This window comes from Aspergillus bombycis (genome assembly GCF_001792695.1).
Source record: "Aspergillus bombycis strain NRRL26010 chromosome Unknown contig00066, whole genome shotgun sequence".
Classification (NCBI taxonomy): domain Eukaryota; kingdom Fungi; phylum Ascomycota; class Eurotiomycetes; order Eurotiales; family Aspergillaceae; genus Aspergillus; species Aspergillus bombycis.
The window spans coordinates 134,615-146,750 of NW_019170068.1; the positions used below are offsets into that span (position 1 = coordinate 134,615).

The 12,136-nt window shown below is 48.4% G+C and overlaps 3 protein-coding genes across 3 annotated transcripts; 2 read left to right on the plus strand and 1 right to left on the minus strand.

Moving 5' to 3' along the window:
* Nucleotides 1-2,974: 2,974 nt before the first annotated feature.
* ABOM_008817 (uncharacterized protein) lies at nucleotides 2,975-4,109 on the plus strand (the record flags this gene model as incomplete). The annotated part of the gene is made up of 3 exons (XM_022535946.1): nucleotides 2,975-3,278; nucleotides 3,354-3,742; nucleotides 3,795-4,109. The coding sequence occupies 3 exons, from the start codon at nucleotides 2,975-2,977 to the stop codon at nucleotides 4,107-4,109; spliced, it is 1,008 nt and encodes a 335-aa protein (XP_022387397.1).
* Nucleotides 4,110-4,806: 697 nt separating this feature from the next.
* On the minus strand, nucleotides 4,807-6,287 carry ABOM_008818 (acyl-CoA dehydrogenase; the record flags this gene model as incomplete). Its single annotated transcript, XM_022535947.1, has 3 exons — nucleotides 4,807-5,173; nucleotides 5,239-6,087; nucleotides 6,190-6,287. 3 exons carry the CDS (start codon nucleotides 6,285-6,287, stop codon nucleotides 4,807-4,809), a joined length of 1,314 nt encoding a protein of 437 aa, XP_022387430.1.
* Nucleotides 6,288-8,110: 1,823 nt separating this feature from the next.
* ABOM_008819 (senescence-associated domain-containing protein) lies at nucleotides 8,111-9,668 on the plus strand (the record flags this gene model as incomplete). The annotated part of the gene is made up of 4 exons (XM_022535948.1): nucleotides 8,111-8,729; nucleotides 8,782-9,107; nucleotides 9,167-9,429; nucleotides 9,491-9,668. The coding sequence occupies 4 exons, from the start codon at nucleotides 8,111-8,113 to the stop codon at nucleotides 9,666-9,668; spliced, it is 1,386 nt and encodes a 461-aa protein (XP_022387413.1).
* Between the last annotated feature and the right edge of the window lie 2,468 nt (nucleotides 9,669-12,136).

Genomic DNA, 12,136 nt, shown 5'->3' on the forward strand with positions numbered 1-12,136 from the left:
ATGAATAGGAATGCGGGGCTGTTCATTATTACGGTGTATGGTAATATAATTACACTAGCTGCTTTCCTCCATAGCAACTGTTTCGATCAATTATCTTCTGCCATCTTCCACGCAATTCCCCAATTGTTCTCCTTGAACAAGTGAGCCTCTCAAACGTTGGCAATAGACATAGCTAGATTGACTCGCTGGCGTCGTCCTCTTGAAACAATGGCCACGTTGCTCAGTTAATTCTTTTCTGGACAACGTCACAGCGAAGTATATCTTGTCAACGGCATTTGATGGCATCGAAAGGATCGGTAAAACAGGCCAAGGGGTGAAGCGGAAGGAGACTAACTAACTTAAAAGACCCCTCTCGTACTTAACTTTCCTTTTAGCATCAAGCCATGACTCGTGTCCAACGTCGGGGTTATTTTTATTTTATTTTATTTATCCTTGATCTTCCAAGTCGCATACTGTGGGACATATTGCTGGCTACACACTGTCTCTATGTAAGAGACACGGGATTCTAAGATCCGAGACTGGGCAAGAGTCTCATAGGCCTTTGACCATGGATAGTGTCAACCTTTGAATGGAGAAAGATTCTCTAGTTCAAGACTAGGCTTGGAGCCTATGTCCCAGGACCAACTTACCATGAACCAGTTGCGCGGAGGACGGTCCATGATTGGTACGGGAGCGACGCTACCCTTGCTTTCTGATGGCCAGAAATAGTGACTAACATTAATAAACCATGAGATTAAAGGCCAGCTTATATTTGAAACAGGGAGTCTTCTCACAATATTCATGTCTGTCATTCACACAAACCATCTATCGATTCCGGACTCCGCGGAGTCGATCATCGTCGATTTCCAGGAATGTAAACGACCACTTTCGCCAACAAAAAAGCGCGGATGCTGTTAGGCTATTCTGAAATGTTGTGCAGCAATGAGAGGGGCCCACCACACACGGCATTAGTACGACATCCACTGCATGCTATTGTTTAGACCAACATCACTTGCGCACTCTGGGGTATTCTCGGCTCTGTCGATAGTATCAGGGAACACAACGATGTTATTCCTGATACCTCGCTGTTCTACGTCATATGTGACATATACTTCGTAAAGGAGATTTCAAAAACTGATCTCGGGGATAATGATTCGGACATTTCAAATAACCGAAAGGAGATGATGGGGGGAAAAGGGGGGGCTCTCTAAAAAAAAAGGGAAAGTGAAAAGGAAAAGAGAAATAGGTGGGATCTCTTAATGTACTCCATCGATTATGAATTCTAGACTACTAACCGTCGTAGGGAAACTTGTGGGTGCGTCATGCATCGACTAGGCTTGTTGACTGCGCCGCATCCAAAAAGAGAAATAGGGATTTCTTTTTCTTTTTCTTTTTCTTTTTTTTCCTGACCACCCCCTTCGTTTCCCCCCCTCCCTTGGTCATTCTCCCCAGTACTAAGGGCGAATTTTTATTAACTTAAGTCTCGCGATCTTGTTGGTCCAACAAACATCTGCTGCTTCTCGATAAGCTGGGCAACCTTTATGGACCCTCCGAATCTTTTCCGCTTCGGCCCAACGAATCGTAGTTAGACTTGAACGAGCCCATTCGCAAGTGGAGTCGATCTACCTGCCTCGTGGTCAGCACCACCCATGGTTTCAAAGGCTCCGTCCAAGATCCGAGAGGGCTACACCCACGCTCAAGTTTGGATACGGCCTTCCATGTTGGGCATAGAAAAGTGATCCGGCTCGTGGCGCTAAGATGGATGACGTACGATTCGTTGAATCTTATTGACCAAAGAGCTTCTCGTTCATCTGGCAATCGCCAAGACCGGCAGATCCCAGGAATCACTCGCTCTTTTCAAATAAAGGGCTGATGATCGTTTCGGATGCATTCCACACCTCGTGGGCAAGTGGGCTCCAGTGTGGGAAACCCTTACGCCCAAATTATGGCAGACTCCTTCCTCTTTTCGCAAAAGTGGCAAGAACTGAACCGTCATTTACGGTTTCGAATGTTTCAAATGCCGATAAAATTCATCGTTCGAAACAGTATCGAAGTTTTCCGTGGCTCTGGATTTTCTTAGGGGATTTAGCCAGTCTCACCATGTGGCCTGGGGTTCCTAGGGTCCACCTGTTGATAGATTCTGTCTGTACGGCCAGCGGCTCGATAAAATTTCAAGAAGCCCGAGGTCCTGTCTAGAGGCAGCGCCAGCCAGCCCAGTTCGATACATGGGTAGCGCGGCGCAGTATCATTATGCATGACGGGCTCCGGCCTATCAGAAAAACTCCAGCGTCAAGCAACCCCGTCTATTAGCTAGGGTAGTAGGTAAGGGTGCCGGGGGATTGCTAATTGCAAATTAGAACAGAACTTGTAGGTCGGGAGGGCCGGAAAATGCACATAGCATCGCGCCAGACCCATAGTAATAACTTGTTGGAGGAAAGGCGCTACGCCCGTCGTAATCGACGCCCCCTCTCACAGGGTTTTCTGTCCTCTGCGCACGCCCATTGGCGTTCTTCACGGCAGAGGGACCGTTGTTGGACAGGGGGGTTTTATTGTTGGGAGCTCATCTGCTCGGGAATCGACCCTTACTCTTAGCGACAATCTGGAGACCCAAGCTACTAGGTATTTTAGGGCCACAATGTGCCTAGTTCCAAAAGTACCCGGCCAGATGAGGCTTTGCGGGCTCACCTCCCCGCAAGAACGAGCCTTTTTTTCGTGGCCGTCACAAAGCGGAGGATACAACTTTCCTCTATCCACCCGCTTTCTATCAAGTGGTTCCTCCCTCGTTCGCTTGGGCATGCACACCATATTTTAGTGCGATCCACGCACATGGCACAACCAGTCGCATCCTGAGGTCCTGGATGATACGATCCCTGTAGCCCGCCCTAGAAACTGGGATGTATCACATTCATCTCTTCGATGTTTATGCTTGTCACCCCTCAAGGACGCGCTGCCCCCCTCCCTCGGACACTCGGTCGGTTACTATAGCAAGCACATGATGGCTTCCAACCCAGACCCTCAGCCTAAAAAACGAGAGTCCCGTGCTGGGACGCGAAAGGTGACGTCTCTCTCGGCAGAACAGCTCGAAAGGAAGCGCGCCAACGATCGGGAGGCCCAAAGGACTATTCGTCAGCGGACAAAGGAGCACATCGAACGTCTGGAGCACCAAGTAGCGGAACTAAAATCAAAAGGGGAACAATATGATCATGTCGTCCGAAGAAATACTGCTTTAGAAAACGAGATCAGGGCTTTAAAACAACAACTAGCCTTGGCAAGAAGTGGACAAGCCTATTCAAGCCCAGGTGTGTGACATCGTCCCTACCGCTTGTTATGTGACACGGTTGCATTGCGACCATGACTGACTGTTTCTGAAGCAGCCGAGGGCTCATACAATACCCCTTCCGGGCCAGTACTTCCTTCTCAATTCCCAGAGCCCTTGAGTGTAAATCCAGTTTCCAGAACCCCATCGGCTCTTTCAGCATCCAGTCAAGTCTCCGTTGTGCCTGACTGGCAACAGTACGGCTCCACAGGGTCACCATCTATCTGTGAATCGTCGGACGCAGATTACTCGAACAGGGTAGAACCTTTTATATTCGAAGGCCAGTTACAAACGTCGAACCCGATGCCTGTTGCAGCACCCCAAGCTAGCTTCAATACCCCCAGCGGCCATCCTGCTGAGTCCAGTTTCCACTCATATTCACACTTGTACCCAGGAGGGGTTCCCAACCAAGTGCGCCGAGGGGAGCATCCGCACAACCCCCAACACGTACAATGTGCGACAAGTCAACGCTCTATGTCTGTGCCAACTATACCGTCAGAACGGGAACTTCGTGGGTACCCAGTTATTCACGCCGCGCAACAGTATCAACAAGTCCCGGAACAGCCCCCAAGAAACGATTACAGTTATGACTGGACTCGTCGACAGTGATTCCGCTGGCAAGTGGTCATTAAAGGTGGCATTTCTTCATTGTGGCCTAAATGTCGATGCACAAATTCAATACCGGTGTCCACTACGCGATGGGAATATCCGTGCAATACAGGCACGAAGCAAATATTCGACCATCTATACCAACCCAATTCGTCCATGGGACATCAATGCGTACGCCGGTCTTACTCACCCTTTGCCATGGTAAAGAATTCTTTTTCTACTATCGGCCCCAAAGCAAGGCCCCTTGGACGGTACTTTGCTTATTATCGCTATGGGTTCATCCCAGCTTAACATTCCACCCTATAGGGGGCTACCTTTTCCTATTATAATAGTGATAGCTTGGAGTGTAATACATAGAAACCGATCAGTCGCCCGCCTGACGAAAATGATTAATGATGATAACTACCAAGCCATATACGTTACGAAGTTTTGAAATGAATATGTTCTGTGTTGCAGTGAAGGGCTTTTGGGCATTCACGATACCGCGAATACGTACTAGGTTTCCTGAGCCTCTCTGCGGTATGAGATCTGCAACGAGGAACTGAATTATTCAGTACTCCGTATATTCCTTCGGCATATGTCCCGGTGCTTACGCCTTGCACCCCACCCAAGGCCGAATTTAATGTAAGGGACAGTATCATGTCCGGCCTTATCGAAGGGGGATTCGATTTATCAGATTAAACCTATCACATCACTCTACTGAAAAAGTCTGTTTATAAATAGAATGTTTAACGCGTTTTTCAAAACCAAATGCTAGTTTATCATACAAATTGTTCATAACTCTAATATCAGCAGGAGCGTACCATGGATCTTGCGGTCATCAAGTGACTACATCCCTCAAAAACGCACGCCAGGTATCTAGCAACACCAATAGAATAGTAAAGCTTCATATTTAGTGAGTTCTAGTTAGTATACTGCTTCTGCAGAAGTTTCGCGATGGTCTGCAGCTGGATATTGCTGGTTCCTTCGTAGATAGCGCCGATCTTGCTATCACGGAACATCTTCTCTGCGATACCCTCACGCACAAAGCCCATTCCGCCCATCCATTCAACTGCAGAGCCGGATACGCGGCCGGCAACCTGGGAGGCATAGAGCTTGGCCATCGCGGCGTCCTGGACGAAATCTTGACCTGCTTCCTTCTTGCGTGCGGCATTATAGACTAGAGCACGTGCCGCAGCAATTTCGGTGTAGGCCTGTGCCAACTGATGCTGCATGCCTTGGAAGGTTCCAATGAGCTGGCCAAACTGGCGGCGGTCATTCCAGACATAGCTGTCATCAATAGTTAGTTAAGATTCCTTGGCATGATGTCAAAAATACGTCTAGGATGTCCTTACCGAGCAGCGTTCTCCCAGGCACCCAGCGCCAAACCAGTCATCTGAGCAGCAATACCAATGCGGCCCTCATTAAGAACGCTGATGGCATACTTGTAGCCCTGTCCTTCTTCACCGAGGAGGTTGCTCTTGGGAATCACCACGTCGTCGAAGTTGAGCACGCAGGTGCTGCTGGCGCGGATGCCCAGCTTCTTCTCCTTCTTGGCAATAGAGAATCCGGGTGTGTCCTTCTCGACAATAAAGGCGGTAATACCCTTGTACCCTTGGCTCGGGTCAAGATTGGCGAAGACAATGAATACACCAGACTCCATGGCGTTGGTGATCCACATCTTCGAACCATTCAGCTTATATCCATCGGAAAGCTTCTCGGCCTTGGTCTGCAGAGCGAACGCGTCCGATCCAGACGCAGGCTCAGAGAGACAGAATGACCCCACAGTGCCCGTAGCTAGCTTGGGCAACCACGTCCGTCTCGCCTGGGCATCACCGTATTTCAGGATGGCCGTGTTCACGAGTGTGTTATGAACATCGACCATGACACTGACGCTAGGGTCAATCCTTGCCAGTTCCTCAATCGCCACGATAGCGGATGTGAAGTTCATGCCGGCTCCACCGTATTCCTCGGGGACCTCAATACTCATCAACCCTTGCTCGAACAGCTGCTCGACAATGGCGGGGTCCATGGCTTCCGCCTCATCCATGTCTCGGACTTTAGGTCCAATCTGCTCCTGAGCGAACTTTGACACTGTGTCGGCCATCATCGACTCTGTTTCGGAAAGAAGGGTGATCGGGGTTGGTGTCAGACTGGACAAGTCGACATCCCGCCGGCGGGATGTGGTAGAGAATGCATGGGTACTGTTCATTCAACGGTTGTCAGTGATGAGTACATGCACATTAATTATTGGAGTCCACGCCATTTGGCAAAACGGTAGTGAGCGAACCACTGGAGAAACACACCTCCGAGCTAAATGAGAGGGCAATGGCCGTCTTGCGGCCATGCGGAAGGAGGGAGTAGTGCGGCACAGAGGCCGCAACGCGCGGGTAATGGACGCCATCGCAGGGGACTGAAATAGGTAAGTTAGACTAGCTAAAGGCACGGAATCAAATGCTTGACTGCACAGAAGAGAGGGGGAATAGAAAAGAGAGAAGTAGTGAGCTGGGGAAAAAGAAGGTGCTGGAGCGGAATCACGAGGGCGCCGCAGATGAGCCTCGGTTAACCGCGGCTGTTGAGTAGTAGTAGTTCCAGCATGTAAAGCTTGCTTCCCCATGGGTTGCCCGCGGCCTTATTTTCAAAGGCCCGCGGGACCAGGATTTCCTCTACGCAGTACATTATCAATTTCGCTTTACTACGGAATAAAGATGATCTTCCGATAATCTAGCTTCGTGTCATGATCTACCCCATTTATTGGACACTGGCCACTTTATCAGGATCAAACGCCTTCGGCTGAGCGAAGTAGTACCCCCTCTGATTCGCCACGAGTCGTTTCCCAGTCTTGTCGTCTATAAAATCGCAATTGTAGTGCGTATGTCCAAATGCCGAGAGACACACTCGAGCATTCTTCCAGCATGGTTCTTCTGCGATGTCCGTTGCGAACCCTGAAGACAAAGGGCTGTTGGCATGCACAGGGTCAACAGCCGCTGCCGCAAGGGTTGGACTATGATGACTAAATATCACTCACTATCTTGCGACGGGGTTCCGACTTCACAATATGAGAAACCTGATTGTTAAGCTATGTTCGGTCAGCCTCATGCGCGGCGCAATGGGCCTCAATAGTCCAATTCTCAATGTGATAAAAATCGTTAAGGCCAAAGCTAACATGAATTTCTTGGCTCTCGAGGACTCTGGAGTATAGTATACCGCCCAGAACGGTAATATGAGGGGAGATATCGTAGCGTGCCTGATCCATGAACACAAACTCCCCCAGTTGCTGACCCTCTTGTGTTCGTTTCTGATTAATGGTGTTAGAAAATATCTGCATTTTTTTCCCTTGCAGTCGTCCAATTAGAATGGTAAGACTCGTGGTTTCCTAAGAGGAAAAAGATGATCTGAAACTTTTGAAGCTGAGCTTCAAGAAAGATAAACAAACCATTGTCCTTGACATTGTCGATATCGCCCAGAAGCGCTAGGTAGGGCGCTTTGGGAGCAATATCAAACAATTTGTACGCCTCGGGAGCTTCTAGGTGGAGGTCAGACAGGATAAAAGACACTATTCGATGCCAAGATATCTGTGTCTCGAGGGCTGATGTTAAGCGCCACTAATACTAGAAAATTGGAGCTTGTGACTGAAATAGCACTGCCTAGTAATTAAGTGGTGCTGTTGGGAAAGATCGCGTCTCTGGTTTGCGGAAGATTCCCCGACCAACAAGAGTAAGATCCAGCGAACAACAGATGCAGAATATTCAGGAATGTCCCAGCAGAGACGAAATATTCACATGCAAATTGCCGGTGAAGCCACTCATGGCGAGGAGACGATCGAAACTATGGCGGTGCATTTTTCATGACCCTGTGGCGCAGCAATGTTGAGATCCAAAAGGGGCGAAAGGGGTGACCCAATGCTTATCTAATCCAGAGTACAGTGTCACTTTGACAACGTCATTGGCTATGGCGGCGCCCCTCCAAGAAGTCCAAGACTTCTCTTGACAGAGATATATTACTGTCTCTGTCCTTCTCGGAGACTGAATACCTTTTTACAGTCTCTTTTACAACTGCATCACCGCCAGTGACTTCTTGTTTAGAGACAATCACACAGAGATTCCGTCTTGATTCCGTCTTTTTTACACTTCGCGATTGTTCCATCTTCCCCGCAGTATCAACAGATCCCCGCTTTGGGTAATAAACAGGGGTACCGTCAACTTTATCTCAGACTCTATCGATATCATGTCGGGTACCGCTCATGACCCTCGCCTTCTCTACAGCGTCAACAACATAACTGCTTTCCATATCCAAAATGGCGAGGAATCCGAGCTCACCCCATCGGGGCCTCAAACCCTTTCCCTTTTAATGGTTCCGACAAGTGCATCTACACCTCAGAGCTCTAATGATGCACCAGCAGAAGAAGATTTCTATCTTCATCTTCATCTCCCTCCAGAGTTGGATCTGGCACTTCCGGCCTCTACGCAGATCTATCACCAGCCGCCGAACAGCTATTTGATACCCCGCTGGGATTTGGGACCAGATGCAGGCGCGTTCATTCGCATACAATTTCCGGCCATTGGGAGCGGCCCTGATAAGGTATCTCAGGAAGATGTGGATACTTTTGAAACGATTCTGGCACAATGTACCGCATTCCTGGAGCGTGCAGCCCCACCGAAAGAGCATGCTCCGTACAACCCAGCAGATTTTGCGCCAGGTGCAGGTTATGTCTCGCCCACGAGTTCTGATCAGAAGGACCCTCATGGGCGGATAGTGCTCGTTGATGAAGAGGATGGCAGTGTTGTTGGTGAAATGGAAGGGTATGATGTGGTTGAGAAACCTGGCGTAAAGCCTGGCTCTAAGAGTAAGTCAGCCTTATTCTCTGTAGACGTGATCCATGGTTAACTTTTCGCTAGGGCCGGTGGAGGTAGAACTTCCTGCGGAAGGTGAAGGCAACAAAGTCAGCGTTAGTAACGTGTCTGAGGAATACTTGCAGATGGCCCGGCACCCTGCATTTAAGAACTCAACACTGGTTCAAACTTCTGCTACGGCCTCTCGTCTGATCGTGACTGGCTCTTCATATGTTGCCAATATGATGACTAGTGGGGCTGAAACCTTTACCAAGAAGACCAAACCTAACCCTAAGCCAATGACCTTCTCTGAGGCAACTCACTCAAGGGTTCGTAAGGTTGGGAATTTCACCCATGGTGCCGCCGGCCTCTCAGCCAAGACCGTTGGCCAGGTCGGTAAGGTTGCGCAGAGCTCGGTGCTTCGTTAACCCGTCGCAACCCGGACGCAAAGCGCAAGGGCGACAAGGGAGTGAATGGCGACTACAAGCCGGGCATACTAAACAAATCAATGATCGCATTCTCGACACTGGCAGACGGTATTGAGCAGAGTGCCCGCACCGTACTAACCCATGGCTCTGCTGCTGCCAGTACGATGATCGGGCATCGGTACGGAGCTGAGGCCGGCACTGTGGCGAGCGATTTGACGGGGGGCGTGAAGAATGTGGGACTAGTCTACATCGATGTCACGGGGGTCAGCCGTAAGGCTGTCCTCAAGTCAGTAGCTAGGTATGGTTGTGGGGCGCATGCGCAACGGAAAGCAAGTTGTGGTCGGTAGCGGTGACGGCGGAGATGTACCCCCGGCTGCAGGAGGTCGGAGCAATAGAACCTCAGGATCAGGTGGACGTGATGCCGTTGCAAGACGCCCATCCCCGACCCCTACACCGCCGCCCGCCTATGGTGCCCCTAACACAACGTCGCTCGGTGGCATAGGCATGTCAAGGGGCAAAAACTGAATATTGCATGATATGCAAGAATTTTAGTATAACTCTCGGCTTTCTAATATTTTCTTTTTTTTGTCTTGTTCCTTCAAGATTTGGAGCTAAATCCTGTGATCATATTTTCATGATCTTGTTGTTACTCGGAGCTTGATATCAGTTACAGCGGAGTTAATGTCTAAATTTTAAATTCCTGTACATACCAGTTATGGAAGATACCTTATGCCCAAGAGTCATATTAGATATTCGAAAAGAACTATCCGTTTTAAGTATTGAGCACAAAAGGTTTCCTGGATCTGTCTTCCTCGCTTTGCCCTGCCATGTGGAGAGTGGGTTACTTTGATCGAGGCCCACTCTCCCGCCTATCAATAGCCAAATATCTACTCTAGATATCTCAGACTCTCGCCTATCTACTAACTGGGTGGATACTTCCAATACTAGGCTACGTAAGAGAAACCTTCTCCGCAGTAGGGCTGTTGCTACGTGGTCCAAATGTTCGGCCAATACCCGAGTAGAATCATAAGCCGTTGGAAGGTGTTGGCAAAAAGCAGAACGCATAGGCGTGCTACCCCTGAGATGGACGGCTCTTGTAGTTAGTTTTGTATATGTTTAGCTTCTGTAGTAAGTATGGTAAGAACGGTTATTTACTGAAAGTGCCACATGTATAATGCTATGGTGCGGAGTTCTGAAGTGCCCTCAAAGAACTGCAATATTTAGAACACCATCCATGCTCCTAGCCCCCGAAGGATAAAAGTGACCCGCTATCTGGCATGGATAATCCACCTAGAAACAAATGCTTTTTTGTTCTACCAGGTGAGTAACGTATTATTCATCTGAATCTCTGAAACTGACTATAAGCAGAAGTGTCTCGGCATGAAAACCACCGTCGTATCTATCCTCATCCTCTTCTATTTCTCCGGCAACGTTGCAGGTGTAAACCCTTCCCGACGCCCGCCGCCCGTCCAGCAGTCCGAACTTCGTCCTTTGGCTCCACCTGGTACATGAGATAGTCTAATAAAGCCATCGATTCCCGATTCAGTGCACTACTATGATTAGTGAGTGTATAGACAATATGAAATACCTGCGGCTCTCTTACCGAAGATTTAGCATCACAAGGATATTCGTAGGCTCTGCTTGGTATGTGAAATCCTGCCACGTACTCTGATCCTTCTACAACTTTGCATATTTGCCTCGGCCTTTCAGTTGGCTTTGCTGGGGCCGTCACTATAAGACAGTCCTTTCCTATAGTCAGTCATGTGATCTGTGATCATCTCGTGGTTTGTTTGACTAACACCTGGCAAAGGCGAGAGCTCCCCGTGACCAACGGTGCAAGGAAGACAGCGTGAGCAATATGTGGTTGATGAGGTCCATGGAGAATAAGAAGCGATCGAAAGACGAAAGGAGAACACCAGTTAGGGGAAGTTGGATGCACTGGGATAAAGTATCACGCAGATAGTCGAAGCGATTGGACACGCTTAACTATGTATATGAATAAGGCTTAAACGCTGTGCAACCCCATGCGGTGGGCTCAAATATCTGACATTTGTATATCAAGATGAGCAAAGTAATTCAGTGGTCAATTCTGAGAATAGTTTTAGCTTGTACGATAGAACATGAATCTTCCTAAATAGCAATGTATAGCTGTAGCATTATTCTACGAGCTGCTCTGAATATCTTATATTGGGTCCCGCCACTTATATGAGGGTCCTGTGTGAGCGCTCAGTAACCACAGGTTTATTGGCATTTTAATTTGTCCATTGCCCGTAGGGCGATCCTGATGGCGAAAGTTAAAGGGTCGGCTAATCTGAGATTGCCCTGGATTGTAATTAATTTAGTCGGCTTGGAAATGGAAAAGCACAACACAATGTTTCCACAGAAAACTGTACGATGTCTGTTGATGACGAATCTCTCCGAGTACATGCTTTGCGTGTGTACCTCACTATCTACCTCCTTTATTGGAATGAATTATTTTGAATGCTGGGATGTCCTTACTGGGGAGCCTAGTGCTGTATATGATATACCCCACTGTTGAACATATGTAATACTTATGCATTACTGCACTACTGGTGTCAGTTCCAATCACCGAGCTAAAGGTTATGCTAAATTATGACAGGGAACCTTAAACCCGGGACAATAGAGATCTGCTCTGGAATGCGGGACGTAAAGAATGATGATAAGATAGATCGAAAATATGATCGATAAACCAAGGGATATAGAATTTAAGCTCACGAGAACATCAAGATTCCGATTAGTTAACCAATCATTCAAGCACAATTGGTGGGCAGAGAGAACTCTGGGTCAGTGACACCCCTACCATGGTTGAGCCCGGGGTGGAGGTTGGGGGAAAGGGGGTTGGTCTGTTGTCATAGATACTGCTCGGTTGGGCTTACCATTTGCTGTAAGTCATTCGTTAGGGTAAAATAGAATAGCAGGAGACTCAAAGTCAGTTGAGAAACACAAGAAACATGCAAATCAACACCAACCAT